This window comes from Thamnophis sirtalis, unplaced genomic scaffold (assembly GCF_051295495.1).
Source record: "Thamnophis sirtalis isolate CommonGarterSnake01/CBP01778 unplaced genomic scaffold, rThaSir2_p1.2 scaffold_8, whole genome shotgun sequence".
NCBI lineage: Eukaryota > Metazoa > Chordata > Lepidosauria > Squamata > Natricidae > Thamnophis > Thamnophis sirtalis.
Genome location: NW_028261388.1, coordinates 24,512,239 through 24,534,927, shown reverse-complemented (window position 1 = coordinate 24,534,927; position 22,689 = coordinate 24,512,239). Strand labels below are relative to the sequence as shown.

Here is a 22,689-nt window from a genome sequence, read left to right as displayed (position 1 = left end):
TGCTCTGTGTCAAACCAAGTACTTGTTTCATGATTCTTTCCCTGGAGATTGTGTGAGTCTGGGGAAGAATGGACTTCAGTTTATTCCTAAGACTGAGTAGCTATTAATTTTAGGATTTGCTGACCTTTAACCTTCAGTTATGAATGGGGTTAGCACTCCTCCTAGCAATTTGGGGGTCTTCTTGAATTCTCAGCTCCTGCTCTGTTGACAAAAAGTGACACTACAATATATTATTCAATTTTAAACCATTTTGTTTTATTTCACACGGTAGACATAAATAATAATCCATCCCATTCAGTACAAAAAGCATAGCAGATCTGAATCAGCAGATGTATCCATTGTTTAAGGCACTGAGAGAAGGAAATACAGAAACTATAGAAGACAGTGACTCCTTTAATTCAAACACTTCAATTAAAGCCATCTTGAGTAGGACCACTGAGTACACTTTAAAAAAAAAATCCAGGCTACATTCATAGTAAGTGTATACTGCTTTATTGATTTTGGTTAATTAATTAATTTTCCAAATTGGCCAATGGTCTAAGAATGACAGTGCTTTGGACCACAATGCTTTGTGCTATTAACCCCCCCCCCAAAAAACTACAATACCGCTTTAAGAATTTTTTTCTGGTTACAATTTAGCAAGGAAGGTTGAATTTATATCTTTAACTGCTTTTGATGGAAGAAATTTTATGGTATGAAAAGTTAGGATAGGATAGTGTAGTTTTTAGTGTAGATAGTATAGATAGTTTTTTTTTAAATTAAGGCTACAATAAATTTTGCTTGTATGGTTTTTTTTAAAAGAAAGGAAGTCTGAGATGATAGTAGATTAAATGTTTCACAAAATGATCCTAATTTACTTTTTGATTCACCGCATTCAGTTTGTTTGTTCCATTACTATTTCAATGCTGTTAGAAGGGCGGGGGGCGGGGGGGATGAAGAAACAGTAGAGCTGTGTACATTTAAAAATGATTCAACAGAAGTGCTTTGGATGTTTGGGCAAGCACAACACAAAAGCTCTTAAAGCAGATGAAGACTTCCACAGAAGCTTGAAAAAAGGAGCTGTTTTAATGAGTATCAAAAAATAAAAAATGCTGAGCTGCTGTGAAGGTGAAACATTTCTTCCTAACCATTTTTGAAGCATGTTCAATCCTTGCCAGTAACTGCTGCTTCTTGAATTGATTCCAAGCAATTAAAGTTCTTATGGGGAATGGAATGCCGTGTTATTGTCACACGGCAGTGAAACCTTGCTAGATGAAGAAACAAAATGAGGGCAATACTTTTTACTCAGATTCTGGAAAAACATTTTATCCTATTCCACTGTTCCTATTTTAAATAATTGCAAAATGATTACATGAGATAAAATGTGTATATGTGGCTGTGGTATTGTATCCCCCCCCCTTCAGAATGTATCCTTTTCTTTGGGAAGCAAAAGAATTAGAGAGAACAAAGAAAAACTTGTTGATGAATTGGCAAAGATCTTATCATCTTATAGGAGGTAATGCTTACAAAATTCTAGGACAGAAGCATTAATTTTAAAACTTTAAGGCCAATAAAAAGAAGGAATAAGTGCACAAATAAAAGTCCATCCATTTGATTTAGAGCAGCAATATTCAGAGCACGGTCTAGTAATAACTGTGGATCCTGTATACTCACAAGATTTAATATAAACTTGTTTCCAACCTATCCTTCATTAGTACCTACACAAAATAATGCACAATGTGGCAGTGGGGAGGTTAAATGCCTTGTGCACAGACACTATATCCCTAAACAGTGGTTCTAATTATGGGATACCAATTATAGGGGTCCAAAAAAAAAAAAAGCAGCATACTGTGCCAAAAAGTGGTACTGGATTGTGCCCATATTGTCTCATACAATGTGGGCAACAAATAATTATAAATAGAGCAATAAATTTTATCTACATTCTAAATATTAAGACCATAACAATATTTAATTACTTTCACAGCTTATAAATCCTCTCTGACACGTTTGCTTCCATATTCTAAATCTTGTACATTTGGAGCCAACCAGGTGAAATAAATCTTTACTGGATCAACATTCCAGTGTTTATGAAATGATATTGGAACTTGATGGGATAGAAAGTCCTTCGGATAATCCATTGGGCGAGCCTAGAATTGAAGTAAGAGAGAGGATGAGTTGCATACTTATAAAATATTGTCTTCAATTATAAAAAAGAAGCAACGATCAGATACAGCCCCATGAAGTGGATGACATGATAAGCACAGCAGGAATGTACGGTGTCTTCGCGGAAAATCAGTTCACGCTGATCTTTGCAAAGGTAGGTCTTTTTGACAAGATGAATCTAATATGGCAGTGAGACAGGGTTATTATTATTCCAATGAAACTTTGCATGTACAATTTGAATGGCTGCAAATAGCTAATGTAACTGCCGTGTATATGATAAACAAAGCTGTATTTATTCTTTTTAGGAGAAGCATTACTAAATCCCATTATCTGATAACCAATGGATAAAGCAAATTGTTCTACTGTCAACAAAAGATTACACTCAGAAAGAAAATAGAAAAAGCTAAGCATATTTTTTCCAGTAAGTTTTCCAGTAAGTTAAAAATATTGTGTTATTTCAGAGAAAGGTAGTTTAGATCTGAGAAAGTAAGATAATGAAGGGAAGAGCATAGCTTCTGGTCTTTGAAGCAATATAAATTTAAAAATGAGCATTTTATTAGTCCTCCTTATAAAAGTATGGATTTAAATTATGCACTTAAGAATAATATTATCTTCTTGTTTAGATGATGTAAAGGGATATAAAATGCTATTTTTTCCTCCACATTCTACAATCTGTCTGCCATGAAAATTGTGGTACTGGATAGTCCATAAGATACATTGTACTTCATACCAAATAATTATCTTGAGATCTTGGGAATATGGAAAGTCTATTAAGGATCTGGAGGATTGAATATGGCAATTCAAAACCATTTGTTTCTGAATGCATTCTCTGAACTCACAACAGCATTTGTTTTTTTCAATTTTTTGTAATGTAACAATGTATATTAGTGAAATATTTAAACAGAACCAAACAAGCTTATACATGAGAGTTGCCTTTTGCTTCCACAATAAAGAGAATTTTTAAAGAACAAAAGAATGTATCAGTTTTGATCAGCTACTTATATAAGAAGGTAACTTGAAGATAGATTTTGCTTCCTCATCTGTTTTGCTTTCTCCATTTGAAATTCAAATGTTAAACTAAATCCCAAGAAATGAGAATAAATAAATGAATGGGCAATACTTTAAGAATTGTGTTTGCACTGGAAAAATGATGAGAATCTGTCTTCTTAATTTTCAACATAGAAAATGTTTTTATGTCCTTAAATTTTCATATTTATTTTATAATGAAATTATTTTGCAATTCAGTGTATGGCATCTCTGGGAACTTCTTTTTTCAAGAGTCAAATATGATATGAAAAAAAATTATGTTAGCGTCCCTGAAAAGTTACTGGTAATCAAACATCAATATGCAAAATGGATGGTTGTGAACTGGAATTATAGAATTTCCTTTGCCTGATTTGTTTTATATTTTAATTTATTATTTAATCAATTTTTATTCTGCTTTCATATTAAGATTCATACATTTTTGCCTTATAACTCTGCAGAATGTTAAAATTACTGTGGGGATTTATGCTTCCTTGAGGCTATATTGTACCCGAAGGCTGGATAGATGAAAAACTGGATGATTTGGATAGCACCAAAACGTTTCTTTATCTGAAGTTAAGCATTTTGGCATAATAAGTTGTTTTACTTGCTGCATAATTAGAGAACAGATTGAAGTAAAAGCTTAAGAGGTAACAATGTTTTAATTCCTTAATCTGAATTGTTCAGCCAACAGTTGTAGTAATAAGATAATTTCTACATGGAGGGAAGTATGCAGTGGAGTACCCCAAGGCTCTGTTTTAGGCCCAGTACTCTTCAACATCTTTATCAATGATTTGGATGAGGGAATAAATGGGGAACTCATCAAATTTGCAGATGATACCAAGATGGCAGAAATAGCCAACACTCCAGAAGACAGGCTTAAGATACAGAAGGATCTTGACAAACCTGAACGTTGGGCACTATCTACCGTAATAAAATGAAATTCAATGGTGAAAAGAGTAAGGTTCTACATTTAGGCAACAAAAACGAAATGCACAGGTACAGTATAGGTGATACCTTCCTCAATAGTAGTAACTGTGAAAGGGATCTTGGAATCCTAGTGGACAACCATTTAAATATGAGCCAGCAGTGTGCAGCAGCTGCCAAAAAAGTCAACACAGTTCTAGGCTACATAAACAGAGGGATAGAATCAAGATCACGTGAAGTGTTAATACCATTTTATAATGCCTTGGTAAGGCCACACTTGGAATACGGCATTCAGTTTTGGTCGGCAAGATGTAGAAAAGATGTGGAGACTTTAGAAAGAGTACAAAGAGCAACAAAGATGATTAGGGGACTGGAGACCAAAACATATGAAGAACGGTTGCAGGAACTGGGTATGTCTAGTTTAATGAAAAGAAGGACTAGGGGAGACATGATAGCAGTGTTCCAATATCTCAGGGGTTGCAACAAAGAAGAGGGAATCAAACTATTCTCCAAGGCACCTGAGGGTAGAACAAGAAGCAATGGGTGGAAACTAATCAAGGAGAGATGCAACTTAGAACTGAGGAGAAATTTCCTGACAGTTAGAACAATTAATCAGTGGAATAGCTTGCCTCCAGAAGTTGTGAATGCCCCAACAGTGGAAGTCTTTAAGAAGATGTTAGATAGCCATTTGTCTGGAAAGGTATAGGGTTTCCTGCCTAGGGGTTGGACTAGAAGACCTCCAAGGTCCCTTCCAACTCTGCTATTGTATTGTATTGTAATTCCAGGACAATAATTATATACTTATAAAAAATTAAAATATTTAAGTGGATTCCCCAGCGTCTATATCTTCTAGAAGGATAAAGTGAAATTGTATTGGACCATTTTTAGACAAACTAACTGTATAGTTCAAATACGAAATGGCTGCTAATTGTTGATATGAGGAAGCTAATAATATGTATACGTTGTTAATTCATTATTTAATATAGTTTGTATATTTAAAAAGCAAAATATACCATATTTTTCGGCGTATAAGACACACCTTTTTTCCTCAAGAGACTGAAAATCTGGGTGTGTCTTATATATTGAATACAGCATTTTTTTGCCTCCTGAAGCCCCGCCCCTTCACCAAAATGGCCGTGCATACCCTTATGGAGGCTTTCAGAGAGCTCCTGGGGGCTGGGGAGGGCAGAAATGAGCAAAAAATGGCCCGTTTTTTGCCCCCCAGCCCCCAGAAGCTCTCTGCAAGCCTCCATAAGGGAATGCACGGCCATTTTGGTGAAGGGGCGGGGCTTCTGGAGGCAAAAAATGCTGTATTCGATGTATAAGGTATATTCATGCCTTTTTTAAAAAAATGGCCCTGTTTTTGCGAAAAAGGCCCTGTTTTTGCGAAAAACGGCCTGTTTTGGGGAGGTTTGCAGAGTGCAAAAACTTCCCCCCCCCCTTTCGGAAAGCTCTTTAACTAATTGATGAGAATTAGATTGATCAAGTGCTGTGCCTGCAGAAACAAAGTCTTGGGTGCTGCAGTTTGTTAGCGATTTCCTTCTCTAGCACATGGATAAACACACCTGGAAACATCTCCCTACCTACCTACTCTCTCCCTCCCTACTATCCACTGTATTTCTCTCTCTCTCTCTCCTTTTACCTACCTACCTACCTACCTACCTACCTACCTACCTACCTACCTACGTAACTACTCTCTATCTCTCCCTACCTACCTACTCACTCTCTCTCTCTCTCTCTCTCCTCCTCTATATACCTACCTATTTTTTCTTTAATTTGCCTCTTCAAAACCTTGGTACGTCTTATACTCCGGTGTGTCTTATACTCCAAAAAATATGGTAAATATTTTAACTAAGTAAATGTTTATTTGAAACAGAAAAAGGTGCCCCAGACACTAAAAACTTCTGATATCAATATAATCATATGATCACTTCCTCATGTTTCAACTAATTTTTCAAAAGTTATACTAGTTACTTGTGTTTTTAAATGATATTTATGTTTCACTGAAACTTTAGGAGTCCGCTTTTCATATAATCCCCCTTCTTAGCATTTTTTTATTGCTTTCACATTACCATTACAAAAAGGTTCTAGATAAATTTGGTGATAACCAGCACATGTTAAAAAGTTAGACATTATATTTTGGAAATTACATTCATTTGAACAATGATAAAACACAACTTAGGGAAGAAAATTGTGTAAGCTATATGTGGAAATTGAAGACCACAAAATCTGTGGATAAAACTACAAGGAAATATTTAATTTCTCCTGGTTTTTTTTTTTAATGATCTAAACACATCTTGCAATGTTTTGACAGCTGTGTTGTGAGAAGATGCTCTAGTTGGAATTTGTACCAAAGCCAGATATTGATAAATATTGATAATATTTATGAAAATTAGCATTATTTGGGATATTCGTATGTTCACCTGTTTCCACTTTATTATTCTGGAAGGATTTAATTTGTGCAGACCAAAAAAAAGGAATCTTTTACTATCCTATTAATAATGTGTATTCTGTACTTCATTGCCAAAGTCCCAGCCTTCCACTTATAGTTTTGAAATGCCCTTGCATCCCTGTTCTCAGTTCTAAGTAGTAAAGACTCTAGGGAAAAGCAGGAGTGTTTTTGTAACATATTTCCCAGCTGTTGTATCATTTTAATTATGTTTTAAGGAAACTGAACTAATATTAACCATGAGAGACTTAGTTACATGTAACAACACTCACCTGATGGAAGAGAGGGCTGTGTGTAACTGGGATTCCTAAACCATTGAAGCACATTCCAATTACCATATCATCAGGGGCGTCATTGCTGTAGCACCGGCATTTACTCGCAAACAGTTTTTGGACTGCTTCTCTATTAAAGACCATTCTTTTCAGGCAAATCCAAAAAGAAATTAACAATCAAGAAGATAAGCATTATTATTGAATTAAAAGTTTTACCTACTAACATCAATTATGCATTCATAGCAGTCATTGTAAAACAGATTACTACTGCTCTGGTCTCCTAATGAAATCATAATGCTCTATGTCAGTGATGGCAAGCCTTTTTCTTACGGAGCGGCAAAATTGTGTGTGCGCACACTATTGCGTGCGCACACTATTGCGTGCACACACATGCCTGCACCAATTCAATCCTCCACGCGCACCTGCACATGCGCGCATGACACCCCCCCACATCCATGCACATCCCCTCCCCAAGCTCCGGAGGCTTTACTGAAGCCTGGGGAGGGCAAAAAATGGCTGGGCCATGGCCTCAATGGCCCAACCGGAAGTTAGGGAACAAATTTCTGGTTGGCCCGGAGGCTTTCTTGAAGCCTTTCTTGAAGCCTGGGGAGGGCAAAAAATGCCTTCCCCGACCCTCTAGAGGGGCGAAAAATCAGCTAGCTGGCGCACCAGAGTTGATGGCTGGGTTGCCAGTGAATATGACTCCGCATGCCACCTGTGGCACATGTGCCATACGTTCGCCATCACACCTCTGTTCTTCCATGTCTCTCGTAATATCAACATAACCTAATGGCTATCTTTAGTTTTATTGACAGTAGAATCTGTTTTAGGATTATTGACAAATTAGATGCTCAATCATATACCACTTACAAATACAACTCAACTGAAAAAAAACCCCAATATCTTTCACAATACAACAAGGTTAAAAAGAGAAGCCAGTAACTCTTGTTTTATTATCTGTAGGTCACTGACATTAAGCCAGTATTTTTAAAAGTCTGTCAACTTTCTTATTTGGACTAAGCCATGGATATTTTAGAAAAATCATGTAATAGCCTCGCCCCCACATACCTTTCACAGAAAGTATTCTACAGCTACAGTCTTCTAGTCTTTCGGGGAAGAGGCCCTTCATATATACAGCTTTGATAAATCAGAAATGATCTCAAACTTTACTCACAGTGCTTTGAATTTATTTTTGCTATTTTGCTATTTTGCTATTTATCTACTGAAACGCTACTGTAAGTTACCATATTGCTATTTACAAAGTGAGGACACTTTTATATTTTATATTCTTGAAAAAATTCTGTGACAACAGGACTATAAAATTATCATTCTTGGTGGCAGAGACTGATACAAGAAGAAATCTATCCATCATGAAAGCTACTGAAGTTATTGCTCTTATGTATCTTTACTCCTTTGAATAATTTAAATGACTTACCCTCCTCCACCAGTAATGTAACTATAGCCTCCTGATCCCAAACCATAGCCATAGCGTTCTCCGAGAACCACTGGCTCACTTAAGTCATAGCAACTGAGTAATTTCTGGAGCCTAGAGATGCTAGAACAAAAACCACATAGTGAAATATCATCATATTTAATTACCATACTTTAAAAAAAATCCCAAACCCTGAAGCTATCAGCTTAAGCAATCACATGTACATTGCTGAAACGGAATATTTAAGAGAATGTCTTTTGAATATTTAAAACATTTTCAGTAGTTACTTTTTTAAAAAACCCTCTTTGCTTCTCAACAATCTATATAATCATCGAATATTACTATAAAAATAATAAGTTTTTCTGTCATACTTTTTGGGACTTTTCTTTAATATAAAGGCCTATAACCTTGTTCCCTCCTAATTTTATGATTCCTAAAGCAAAAGTTATTTTTATAAAACTCTTGTATCAGGCTGAATAATTTAACTTATTTCTACAATTACACCCCCACTGGGAAAAATGACAAAATTCACAGTTGATGCCTGCAGCAAATCATGACGATGATGATGATGATGTGTGCTCATCTGTGATTGTAATAAAGATCTGTTTCGATGGTTTCATGATCATAACACTTATGTTGCCTGTCACCTGATGCAAGTACTTGAATTGTAATATTCCCATTGTAAATTCATGATATGCATTTCAACATTTGCCCCAGCGGTGGATAGCACTTATAGCAATAGCAATAGCAGTAGACTTATATACCGCTTCATAGGCCTTTCAGGCCTCTCTAAGCGGTTTACAGAGAGTCAGCATATTGCCCCCAACAATCTGGGTCCTCATTTTACCCACCTCGGAAGGATGGAAGGCTGAGTCAACCCTGAGCCGGTGAGATTTGAACCGCTGAACTGCTGATCTAGCAGTAGCCTGCAGTGCTGCATTTAACCACTGTGCCACCTTGGCTCTACCTTCACTACCAGTTCGCTGATCACGTAACCAGCTGATTTTTGGGGCTCACACAGGTGCTATACGTTGTGCACGCATGTGCAATTTGCCTTTTGCCATAAAAACAGGTATAGACGCGGGCGGGCAGGTCGGCTAAAAGAGCCACCATACCGGTTCACTCTCAGCTGCTCTGGCTGAACTGGGCCGAACTGGCAGCAACCCACCTCTGATTTGCCCCTTTCACAAAGGTCTATATCCAAATCTTGGTTATCTAATTACAGAATAAAGATTTTTCAGCACTGATTGCCCATATCCATGAGCTATTATACTTAGGGAACTTCCCATATGGAATTTCTCGGTAATCTTTGGTTTTGTTGGCAGCTCTCATTCAATTCTGGATGCAGTCATTCTCTTCCTGAGAGGCAGGCCCATGGACTCTTGGTTCCTCCTGAACATATAATCCTTCTGGAGCAACAGTTGGAGTAACTGGCCAGTTTTGGGTGGTTTGCCAAATACTGCACTTTTTAGAGCAGAAGGCTTTAGTGACAGTTACTCCTGGCTTTATTATTTCATTGTTGTAATAAGTACTACCCAGGGCTGTCCATGAAAACAACCTGGACACTATTGTTGGTATGAAATGCCATGAACCAAATCGACATTTTAGAAACATTTCAATAGTTTTGTTTCCAAGTTCAATTCAAGTTTCAAGGTGCTAATATTATTCTATAAAGGGGGTCATTTATATCATGCTTGCCCATGGTTAGAATCTTTGTTTTTATTTATTACTATGATTTTTTTTTATATTTTTATGTTTTATATTGGTTGTTTTATTTATTGTTGTGCACTGTCCAGAATCACCTTTGGTGAAATGGGTATCTATATAAATTTGATTAATAAATAAATAAAGTTGTATATTATGTAGTACCTGATTTTCTATGGGACTGTCTCCCTTGAAAAGGAATCTGCCTATTCTGTTTTTCCCACTTGAATAGGGAAGCTACAAGTGTCTACCCTTGGATGGGGAAAAACACAAAAGCAGACACAGAACCACTTCACAAGGGCATGACACAAATTAGGAGATCAAACCCTGCAGGACAAGATTCAATGGTCCATCTACATTTGAAAGACAAAGGGCAGTCTTCTGAAGACAGCAAAATCCACATTTTGGATATAGAGGATCACTGGTTTGAAAAGAGGTAAATTGGACCTTAAGAAAGGCTGAGCGCCAAAGAATTGAGGCCTTTGAACTATGGTGCTGGAGAAGACTCCTGCGAGTCCCTTGGACTGCAAGGTGATCAAACCGGTCAGTCCCAGAGGAGATCAACCCTGAAGTTCAGATCCTGAAGATGAAATTGAAATACTTTGGCCACCTAATAAGGAAGGACTCACTGGAGAAGAGCTAATGCTGGGAAAGATTGAGGGCAAAAGAAGAAGGGGATGACAGAGAACGAGATGGCTGGATGGAGTCACCGAAGCAGTAGGTGTGATCTTAAATGGACTCCAGAGAATGGTAGAGTTGAGGAAGGCCTGGAGGAACACTGTCCATGGGGTTGTGATGGGTCGGACATGACTTTGCAATTAACAACAACAAATTAAGCCCCTTCAACAGAGTGGGATGGATAAGACACCACCTATCTCCAGTCTACAACGCAGATTCTGCAGCAGTTCCAAGAAGATTCCACAACCAATTGCACTCTGATTCCGGTGACCCTGAGGGCAAAGATAAACTCCCAAGTGGCCTCATGGGCTTTCAGAGAGAGTGCTAAGGATCAGATGACTGCAAAGGGATATAATCTTTCCATCCTCCCCACCCCTTCCCACCATCCAGTCAGAACCCATTCTTCCATCTTCCCACCATCAATTGTCAGTACCCTTCCATTCCACCCGGCCCCCAAACATCAGAATTGAAGAAGCTTCTTGGATGAGAAGCGAAACTTTTCTTCTTCTTCCTCAAGGAAAAAAACAGCTGTGTTACTTTTGAAAAAGCACCTTTGAGACAATTATGACCTGGATGACTAAGAAGCTCCATAGATACAGAAGCAGACCTTTTTAATGTTTGGCTGTTGCCAAAAATTTATATTGCTTGTGCTTTGGAGAGTAGCAAATGCATTGCTGTTCCTTATAGTGTTTGGAGGATGAATATCTTGTTGCATAAGGTCATTTCTAACACTGCTCTTTAATTTTAGCATTTGATGTCAAATCTGAAATGTTTAATTATTGGTTTGAATGATTATTTATGATCAATTTTTGGAGTCTTTGGAAATTGGTGGGATATTAATTTTTGGAATATATACTATATTGCATTTTTCAATAGATATAATATATGTACCAAGATAAATAGCAAGTGGGTATAGTTTTATTTTTAATTTAATCACTCTGCTCTAGTAATATAGACTAGCCTTTAAATTATGCAGAAGAGAGGTCTGGGTGAATTTATATGATATAATTACATTTATATTCAAGTGTGATGTACATAAGGATATTTGGCATCAAACAGTGACATTTTAATTACTTCTGCAGAAGTGCTGGCTGTGTGATTAACTTTCCAGTGATTCTGTTGCCAATATGGAACATGAAATATAAGCTATCATAGATCAGCAGAAGCTGCATATTCCAAATACCAAAAAAAGCACGCCTAAATGGATTTCTTGTAATGTTCTATCTGTTTGGCATCAGTTAATTCATTTACACATCAGTAAATATTAGACTATTGCTTCACTAGTTAAAGAAAAAAAACTACCTGAAATCTGAAAGTGAGAACTTTACACATCATATGACCTCTTTTGTTGCCAAAAATGGTATATGTACACTCTTTCCTATGTTCCCAATGCAATAATTGCTCCTTAGTACTTTTCCAAATGTAGCTATTCAAAAGGAGTATAATCACTATGTGAAGATTTTTTTTTCTTTAAACATTGTGAACATTAATTTTTAAAATGTAGTGCAATGATGGTGGGATTTCCGTATTTGCTTTAGATAGTGAAATGGGTGAGATGGGTACATATATATTAAATAAAATAAATAAATAAATAATATTGTGTAGACTATGTAAAAATAATTCTTAGTATTGAAAATGAATTACATTTTACATCTACAGTGGGGCAAAAAAGTATTTAGTCAGGCACCAATTGTGAAAGTTCTCACACTTTAAAAGATGAGAGAGGCCTGTAATTGACATCATAGGTAGACCTCAACTATGAGAGACAAAATGAGAAAACAGATCCAATCACATTGTCTGATTTGGAAAGAATTTTTTTGCACATTATGGTGGAAAATAAGTATTTGGTCAATATCAAAAGTTCATCTCAATACTTTGTTATATATTCTTTGTTGGCAATGAAAGAGGTCAAACGTTTTCTGTAAATCTTCACAAGGTTGCCACACACTGTTGCTGGTATGTTGGCCCATTCCTCCATGCAGATTCCTCTAGAGCAGTGATGTTTTGGGGCTGTCGCTGGGCAACACGGACTTTCAACTCCCTCCAAAGGTTTTCTATGGGGTTGAGATCTGGAGACTGGCTAGGCCACTCCAGGACCTTGAAATGCTTCTTACGAAGCGACTCCTTCATCGCCCGGCCGGTGTGTTTGGGATCATTGTCATGCTGAAAGACCCAGCCATGTTTCATCTTCAATGCCCTTGCTGATGGAAGGAGGTTTGCACTCCAAATCTCACAATACATGGCCCCATTCATTCTTTCCTGTACACAGATCAGTCGTCCTGGTCCCTTTGCAGCCACAAAGCATGATGTTGCCACCCCCGTGCTTCACAGTAGGTATGGTGTTCTTTGGATGCAACTCAGCATTCTCTCTTCTCCAAACACGACGAGTTGTGTTTCTACCAAACAGTTCTACTTTGGTTTCATCTGACCATATGACATTCTCCCAATCCTCTTCTGGATCATCCAAATGCTCTCTAGCAAACTTCAGACGGGCCTGGACATGTACTGGCTTAAGCAGGGGGATACGTCTGGCACTGCAGGATCTGAGTCCCTGGCGGCATAGTGTGTTACTGATGGTAGCCTTTGTTACGTTGGTCCCAGCTCTCTGCAGGTCATTCACTAGGTCCTCCCGTGTGGTTCTGGGATTTTTGCTCACCGTTCTTGTGATCATTTTGACCCCACAGGGTGAGATCTTGTGTGGAGCCCCAGATCGAGGGAGATTATCAGTGGTCTTGTGTGTCTTCCATTTTCTAATTATTGCTCCCACAGTTGATTTCTTCACACCAAGCTGCTTGCCTATTGCAGATTCAGTCTTCCCATCCTGGTGCCGGTCTACAAATTTTTTTCTGGTGTCCTCCGGCAGCTCTTTGGTCTTCACCATAGTGGAGTTTGGAGTGTGACTGTTTGAGGTTGTGGACAGGTGTCTTTTATACTGCTAACAAGTTCAAACAGGTGTCATTAATACAGGTAATGAGTGGAGGACAGAGCAGCCTCTTAAAAAAATGTTACAGGTCTGTGAGAGCTAGAAATCTTGCTTGTTTGTAGGCGACCAAATACTTATTTTCTACCATAATTTGCAAAAAGATTCTTTCCAAATCAGACAATGTGATTGTCTGGATTTGTTTTCTCATTTTGTCTCTCATAGTTGAGGTCTACCTATGATGTCAATTACAGGCCTCTCTCATCTTTTTAAGTGTGAAAACTTGCACAATTGGTGCCTGACTAAATACTTTTTTGCCCCACTGTATAGGCACTGTAGAATTTCACGGAAAATTAGGCATACTTTCTGGTAAATTTCTCATTTTTAAGTCATGCTTATTTTTTGTATAAGATACAATTATTGGATACAGCACTGAATCTTCAATTTAACAAATGTAATGTAATGGCGTTTTAAACATGTCAGATTTCCTTCCATTCGTTACACTAATTGGTTACTTTAGCATGTAAGAACACAGGAAAGAGGGATTATTTATTTTCCTGTTGTATTAATTGGAAAATGTAATTTTAAATCATACGTGTCATGTTTTAAATTCCTCACGTTGCATGATTTTAATTTTTAATACTATAATCAGGACATTACCAAGGGAAGTGAATATTTGTAGTTCTGAATTGATGCAGTAGTGGGATTCAATTTTTTTTACTACCGGTTCTGTGGGCGTGGCTTGATGGGCATGGCGTGGTGGGCATGGCAAGGAAAGGGTACTGCAAAATCCCCATTCCCTCCTAATCAGCTGGGACTCGGGCGGCAGAGAATAGATGGGGGCGGGGCAAGTCAGAGGTGGTATTTATCGATTCTTCAAACTACTCAAAATTTTCATTACCGGTTCTCCAGAACTTACCAGTTCTCCAGAACTGGTCAGAACTTGCTGAATACCACCTCTGGACTGGTGGTATTACCTAATTTGATAATGAAATATCTGCAAGGAAACAACCAAGCTCAGGGAGTCCTAAGAACCTCACAATCAGGACATCTGAGGAAACTACAACCTGGCATTTGCTAATGTTTTTCAAGGCAGTTTGCCAGAATCAAAATAAGCAACATAAATACACGGAAGAAACAATTTGAATAAAAAATATAGAAGTGATTAACTTTGCCCAACAGGCTCCAATACCAAAGTGAAGACTATTCAGGAAAATCTCCAAATATTTGGGAAGGTTTGTGGGATAAAATTGTTTTAAAAATCTACTTTTGTAAAAAAAAATCTGCTTGCAAAACTTTGAACCCAACTTTCAAAAGTAGTCACTTAGTTACTAGGATTGTACATTAGATTTGGTCAAAGTTCAGAGGACAAGCTGTAGTAGGGTAATTTGGAACAGGAGTTCCTTTTGTTCACCAGACAATAGTAAATAGATCTGAATAGACATCTGTTCTGGGCTTACATGAATAGTCTTGATTAGTTTCACCAGACTGCTGATACCTTAGAAAAGCTGATGAGCAGGTATCCCAAAAGGACAAGATGTTTCTATTACTTAGCTAAGACATAATGACAGTGTAGGTGATGGAGGGAAGATACTGTAAATGGGTGATTAAATCACAATGGCCATCTTTGGTTGCCGTAATCACAGAAGTGTGGGAGCTGGAAAAACCTTTGGGGTTGAAAAAGAGCTCTATCATTTGTAGCTTTTCAGTGTCACCCAGTCTTTTTTTCTACATAGTTGTGTGAAAATACTTTGGGAGCTACTTGACCTCTCCTAAAAACTTACTTATTTTAAGATAAAGACCAGCCAGCTATACTGTCAAAACTATAAATCACCTCTACTGTATCCAGAAATAAACATCATCATTCCTTATGAACACTTCTTCCTCTGCATAATCTCCCTTAGCCCATCTGTTTGAAATCTGGCAAGCTTTCTCCCCATCATATGGTCTCCTAGCATAAAAGACTTCATTGCATTCTGTGCACAAATAGTAACGGTCAGATTTTAAAGGAACATGGCTTGAAAGCTCCTTCATCATGTTTAGTAAAAATTTGTCATGCATCGTCCCTTCATAAAGATTTAGTTCTCTCGAAAATCAAATTCCCTTCTAGTGAAAAATGAAATATGATTTAAAAATGTATTTTCCTGTTGGGCTAAAGGAGAATAGTGTTTTTGCAATAATTTCTTAAGCAAAGTGATATGCGTACCAGGTCCAATTCATTCCCCCTCACCCTCACGCTTCCAAAACGAGTCCTGGAAACTGGACTTTGAGAAGCCTGGTAATGTACTTCATGATAACAGAATAACAGAGATGGAAGGGAAGGTCTACTTGTAGTCCAACCCCCTATTCAGGTAGGAAACTCTATACCTGTGATGGCGAACCTATGGCACTCTGGAGGGCGAAAAACAACCCAAAGCGCAAACTGGTTCAGGAATGGACTTCCGGTTTGCCTGTTGGGCTGTTTTTCGTGCTCAGGAGGCTTCAGGGAAGCCTCCTGAAGGCTCCAGAGGGCAAAAAAAGGCCACATGGGCACTTCCAGTTTGCCCATAGGGCCGTTTTTCGCCCTCCGGAGGCTTCAAGGAAGCCGGATGAAGCTTCCAGAGAGCCTTCAAGGGGCAGGGGAGGTTGTTTTCACCCTCCCCAGGCTCCTAGAAAGCCTCTGAAGCCTGAGGAGGGCAAAAAAAAAAGATCTATCACAAGCCAAAAGCGTAGGGGAGGGTGGGGGTCACGCGGGCATGCCCATGCGGGGGTCACGCACATAGTATTATGGGTATGGGCATGCCTGCACATGCCCCCCCTGCTCTCCTCCCTTTTGGCTCTTGATGGGAAAAAGGTTAGCCATCACTGCTGTACACCATTTCAGATAAATCATTGTCCAAGCTCTTAAAAAATCTCCTGAAGCCCTAAGTTGACAAGTAAACATTCATGCTTGTCAGTCTGTGTGATCCAAAAATGAGCCATAGTCGATAATCAACTATGTCAACCCCCCCCTCACGGAAACAGAGCATGATATGGCAAAGAGATTAAACTTCATACAGAAGAAAATAGCCATTCAGTGAAGAACAGCAGCTGCAAGATCCCCAATTCCAGTGATGGGCTCAGACATGCTGAGTGCTTAGTGCATGACCAAGACAGAAGAGAAATATTGTTGGCTTGGACATCATAATCCTCCATTCTGCACTACTTGAGTGAGCTTTTTGGTTTGGGCAACCAATGCCATCTCATTATTTGTACATTTTCCCTCATATATTCTCATAAATCCCAATGCTAGAGCAATATTTCAAAATTGTCATTTTTCTAGACACTAATTCAATTTTATGCCACAATGTCCTCAAATATCCAGTAACAAATTTAACATTTGGGAGATGCTTTTAATTTGTTCTGTTTGGAATTGTTGTCTGATCCTCCCAAAATTTCATTGCATCATGAAACGTCATGTTTTACATTTCATCTGGAGTCTGCAAGTAATAACAACAATAATTGTTGTTATTAACAGACACTAGTATAATTCAATTTAATTTGATTCTGAAATTCTTACCTTATCAAGGTATCGTCATCCACAATGACTAACCAAGGCATTTTAGCAGGACTATGATTTAAAAATCTTTCCAAAATGGCAAAAGTCTTTCCACAATGACCTAGAAAGTAACAAAAGAAAAAAAAAGAAACTGGGAAGTAGATATTAAGTAAAACTTTGGATATACAGTATATCCAAATAAGGTACATCCTGTTACAGTATGGGTCAATCAGCTTAGTAACAATTAATTAGAACATCTAAACAAGACTAGAATCTGCTTGGTTGGCTGCCCTTAATACAGCAATTTAAAAAGAGGATAATCCTTGGCCATCTACTCTGCAGCACAGATCATTCTGCTATAATTCATCCATAAAAATGCTGACTTGGGACAGTTTTTTTGTTTGTTTGGTGCAATTAGAGTAAATCTCTTTTGTTTTTAAACAACCGCCCAGCATCCAAACTCTCAAAAATGGGCGGAACATTTTAACCTCATGGCCATGTTTATGCTGGCCCTGAAAAATAAATGAAAAGTAATTTGGAAGCTTCAATATGATTGCCTTTTCTTGCTGTAATGTAGAAAAACAGTTATTCCATGTGTGTGTGTGTGTGTGTGTTTCTGCTCCAATATTTGACCATTCCTGCTCAGCCCAATTCCACATGACAGAAGGTAGAGGAACTAAGGCCACCATTTGTACCTTAAGTATCACTTTTCAGGCTGCAATTTGGAGTCATATTAGTAATAATATTATATGAATAATTATATTGATAATATAAATAATTGAATTAATATTAATGCAGTATCAAGAGATTTTCAATTCAATTGTGCAGAACGTGAAGGATGTGTAGTTTTCTTATGTATGATGTACACTGAAGATGGCATTTAATTTCATTGTACAAGATACAATGACAATAAAGTAAACTCAACGTAAGCATTTCATTGTTGCAGACATTCATGTGGAATACTTGTTACAACTTGTGAAAGAAATATATTGTAACCCACCTCTTTCGGTATTTGGTACTCCTATATCAACAGTAGGTATTGAACTTTCTGCATAATCACTGTAGTATTCCATGAAAGTGGCTTCTCTTTCCCAGGTTTGCTTCACAATAGGTACTGAATTTTTTTTTTAAAAAAAAAGAAGAAGACAGGCAGGAGAAGCAAAATGACTATTTGGAAAAAAATAATAATACTCATTTAGAATACATAGCCATGTCTTCATGCCAAGCTCAATTTAGAATACCCTTTTAGATGGTATTCTAGTCCTAGATAGCTTTTGTGTTTGCAGTACTTCGGCTAATGAAGTAGTTCTTATGCAGCACCGAAATGAAAATGAGTTTGAAACCGCTCTCCTAGTTGGTGGGATACAGCAGCCACAGTATATTGACTTGCAAAGTAATCCTGTGATCAGAAATCCTTATTTGCACAGAACAGTGTGAAATGAACGCTTTAAATGTTCGCATCAAAGGGAAAAAAGAGGATGAAAAGGAAGGCAAAAAATACCATGAAAATGCTGGTGGCTGTAGAAATATCGAAACATGGATGGGATTGCTCATGAACTGGGAAATTCAACAAGCTCTTATGTGAGGCCAAGGAATGTGCATGCCATATTTTTGCTTTTCAAAAATTATTTTAAAAAGTTCATTGGGTGTTGATCTAGAGCAGTGATGGCAAACTTTTTAGTCACAAGTGCCCAAACTGCATGCATGCGCATGCCCAAACTGAAAGGTGTGCAAACGCGCACATACATTCACTGACATGTGTGCATGCGCAGACATGTGCAAATGTGTTCATGCACAGTAGAGACCCGAAGACTAGTTGGCCAGTGGGAGACAGGGCATCCCAATACCGGCAGCTGGCAAGAGGTAAGATCTTTTTCTTTCATGAGCTTCTCCATCATTTGCAAGGAAACAGCAGCTCATGAAAGAAACGCCATGGAGATCTGACCTGGGGCGATGGCACGCGCACCAGCAGAGAGAGCTCTGTGTGCCATCTCTGGCACGCCTGCCATAGGTTCGCCATCACCGATCTAGAGAAAGCATATGATACAATGAATAGAACCAAATAATGGAATACTTTGCATGATTATGCAACTGAGGATTAGTTGCTGCATGTGATGGAAGTAAAGCAGTGGTGAGAATACATGAAGGAAAAGGGAAAGGTTGTGAGCAGTGGTGAAATTCAATTTTTTTTACTACTGGTTCTGTGGGCATGGCTTGATGGGTGTGGCAGTGGAAAGAAACTGCAAAAGCCCCACTCCCTCTCCACTCTGGGGCCAGCCAGAGGTGGTATTTGCCGATGCTCCGAACTACTCAAAATTTCCACTACCGGTTCTCCAGAACCTGTCAGAACCTGCTGAATTTCACCCCTGGTTGTGAGGTATTCAAAGAGCATAAAACTGTGGTTGGATTTTTTCCAGAAAGAAATAAGGAGTTTAAAAAGCAGCAGTAACATATGAAACGGTATGTGAATTCATTTCAATAGAATCTTTTTTGAAATTGCAAATTGCAGAAATTAGCATTAGATATTTGCAGCAGCATAATTTGTTTGCTCTTCTTAAGTGGCTGCAGCAGTTAGTAATATTCTGGTCACCATTCTGTGTCCTCCTTTATGCTCTTGATTAGCATAGCTTTGGGGGTTTGTAGTACGAGGGGACCACAGAAAATTAAAGAGAGCCTTAAGAAATATTCTCAGAAAGTAGAGTCTGAGAAAAATCGACTTTTCTATAATTAAAACAAGTGATGAGTAAAATAGTTAAGTACTAAGAAAATAAATTCCCTCATCACCCTACAAAGATTATCAAAAAATAAAAGTAATGTCTGAAGCTCATTTATCATCTGTGTATATCACAGGATAGAACAGTTTACAGAGACAATAGGATCAATACATCTTTGTTGTGATTTGAAGGGAGAGAAAAATGCTGAAGGCAATTTCCTTCAAACAAGGACATCAGATTAATTTACAATACAGCCTACCAACCTCGTCACTGTTTGACATAGAAGGGATGCAAAAAATAGAGAACAGAAAACTCTTCACGCTTCAAACAGCTGTGATTAGAAGAGAAAGAAACAGCCACAGATGCTTCACATGGGCCCAAATCTTCACTTCCAACAAAACTCTGGTTAGAATTAAATATTTAACATTTGGATAACATGTATATGTCTATAAAACATAATACTGTATGCAAAGGTGTCTATGTCATGGTTATCGCAAAGGTGCCTTTCAAAAGGCAACTGGACTTCATTTGTTTTTTTCCTTGAAAACATTTCACTTCTCATCCAAGAAGCTTCTTCAGATCTGAAGTAAAGAAGTTTTTTGGATGAGAAATGAAACATTTCCAAGGAAAAAAACAAAGAAAGTCTGGTTGCCTTTTGAAAAGCACCTTTGGGATTATATGCAAAGGTTTTATTCATTTTCATATATACATTAAAATATATTTCAACCAAAACACAATGTTACTGGTTAATATTTTCTCCTATCAACCATCATTAGAGATAGGTTGCTATTGGCTTGCATCAGAATGTCAATAAGAATCAAATGATTACAAAAATTATTTGAGTGAAATGTGGGTCAATTCATGGTTTTCATTATTAGGACTACACTAGATTCTCAGTCTTATGTATCTAAAGCACCTAAAAAAAAGGAGAAAACTCTCCAATAGATTGTAAGCTGCCCAAAGTTATCTGATAGTGATGGGTGGAAAATAAGTTCAATAAATAAATACATACATACATAAATACATACATAAATATCTCATATTTAATAAATATTCCGTTGCTTTAGATTTATATCCCATCTTTTCTTGAGAAGCTAAAAGCACCAGATATGTTTTAATTTGAAAACTCTGGATTTGTACCTTCAATGCAAATTTCAATTTCTTTCCTTACTTCTTTTCTCACTAATTTTCTCACAAGTGATTTTCTACTAGAGCCGAGGTGGCGCAGTGGTTAAATGCAGCACTGCAGGCTACTTCAGTTGACTGCAGTTCTGCAGTTCGGCTGTTCAAATCTCACCGGCTCAGGGTTGACTCAGCCTTCCATCCTTCCGAGGTGGGCAAAATGAGGACCTGGATTGTTGGGGGCAATATGCTGACTCTGTAAACCGCTTAGAGAGGGCTGAAAGCCCTATGAAGCGGTATATAAGTCTAACTGCTATTGCTATTGCTATTGCTACTATATGTGAAAAGTTCAAAAAGGAAATTTGCTAAAAGAAAAGGCTATCTATACTTTTCAAGATGTTATATAAATTAATAAAAACAGCTTCAGAAAAAAAATGTAAATATACTCTTAATTCCAGAACTTACTTCTGTCTCCATGGAATTTCCGGCATGTTTTTACAGCAATAAAGATATCCGTTTTCTTCACAGGATCACCCTAAAAATAAAATATCATCTCCATATATTTTTCAATTTATGTATTTTTCAATTTAGATTGATAATTAGCAATTCATTTTTAAGAAAAGAACTACAGAAAAATGCAACTCCATTCTCCACAAAATATTTTAAAAAATATTATAGCTGTATTCTATATCTGAAAATGTAAACAATTTAAATAATGAAATGTTGCCTGGCAGCATTTGCCACTTAAACTATAGTAGAAATTCAGATTGCAGTTATAACTAGTGATAAATAAGAAAAAGAAATAGTATAATTATAGCAGTGAATGAATACTATACTAAGAATCCCGTTGATTTTAATATGAGGGAGTTAGGCAGGTCATATCTCACTAAATTTGGCTAGATCACATTTTCTTAGGATTCTGCTAGAGCTTTTTTTTACCTTTCTCCTGTAATCAACTCAAATATTTATAAACATATACAAATACATACACGAACGTATTTGCAACAAGAGCTATATTTTTATAGCCATAAATGGTTAATTTCAAGATTCTTTGGATCTAAGCAGAAAATGGTTTTTAAAAGGATTTCTGGTAGCTTCTAGAAATGGCACTCCAGTTTTTACAAGCACTTTGTCAAATGTTTTCTTCTTCTTCATGCAACATATAATCAAGCAACGAGTTAGCGAACACCTAGAAGTAAACAAAGTAATAGCCAAAAGCCAACATGGGTTTGTCAAAAACAGATCATGCCAGACTAATCTTATTGCATTCTTCATCAAAGTGACAAAATTAGTGGACCAAAGGAATGCTGTCGATATAATTTACTTGGACTTCAGTAAGGCATTTGATAAAGTAGACCATAACCTACTACTGGATAAAGTAGAAAAATGTGGGTTAGAGAGCATCACCATCGAGATGGATTCGTAACTGGCTGACCAAACCCACTCAATGTGTAGTCCTCAATGGAACTGCATCTTACATGGAGAGAGAGTGCAGAATACGCCCTAGAAATAGCCACCCGTACCCAATGACCAATGTCTGAAGAGGAGGCCTTGGAGCCTCTCTTACTTCCTGGCTGGAACTTGACGAAAAGAGCCTCAGATCGCCTGAAAGTAGCAGTTCGTTTAATATAAACATGTAAAGCACGTCGTACATCAAGGTAGTGCCACTTACGTTCCAGCCTGTGTGATGGCTGAGGACAGAAGTCAGGAAGCACCAATTCCTGGGTTCTATGGAATACAGAATTTACCTTCGGTACAAAGGCTGGATCAAGCCGAAGGACTACCTTAT

The 22,689-nt window shown here is 37.6% G+C and overlaps 1 protein-coding gene across 2 annotated transcripts in view; it reads right to left on the bottom strand.

Annotated features, from left to right (window-relative positions):
• Window positions 1-230: 230 nt before the first annotated feature.
• The window catches only part of B3GLCT (beta 3-glucosyltransferase), a 73,472-nt gene continuing 51,013 nt past the window's right edge, over window positions 231-22,689 (bottom strand). For both annotated transcript variants that reach the window (XM_087721274.1, XM_087721275.1), the window contains 6 exons: window positions 21,366-21,435; window positions 18,065-18,178; window positions 17,086-17,185; window positions 8,249-8,368; window positions 6,814-6,958; window positions 231-2,126 (listed from right to left, as the gene is read on the bottom strand). In XM_087721274.1, coding sequence (XP_087577400.1) covers window positions 1,965-2,126; window positions 6,814-6,958; window positions 8,249-8,368; window positions 17,086-17,185; window positions 18,065-18,178; window positions 21,366-21,435 — 711 coding nt within the window. In that variant the 3' untranslated portion in view covers window positions 231-1,964. The remainder of the gene's footprint in view (window positions 2,127-6,813; window positions 6,959-8,248; window positions 8,369-17,085; window positions 17,186-18,064; window positions 18,179-21,365; window positions 21,436-22,689) is intronic.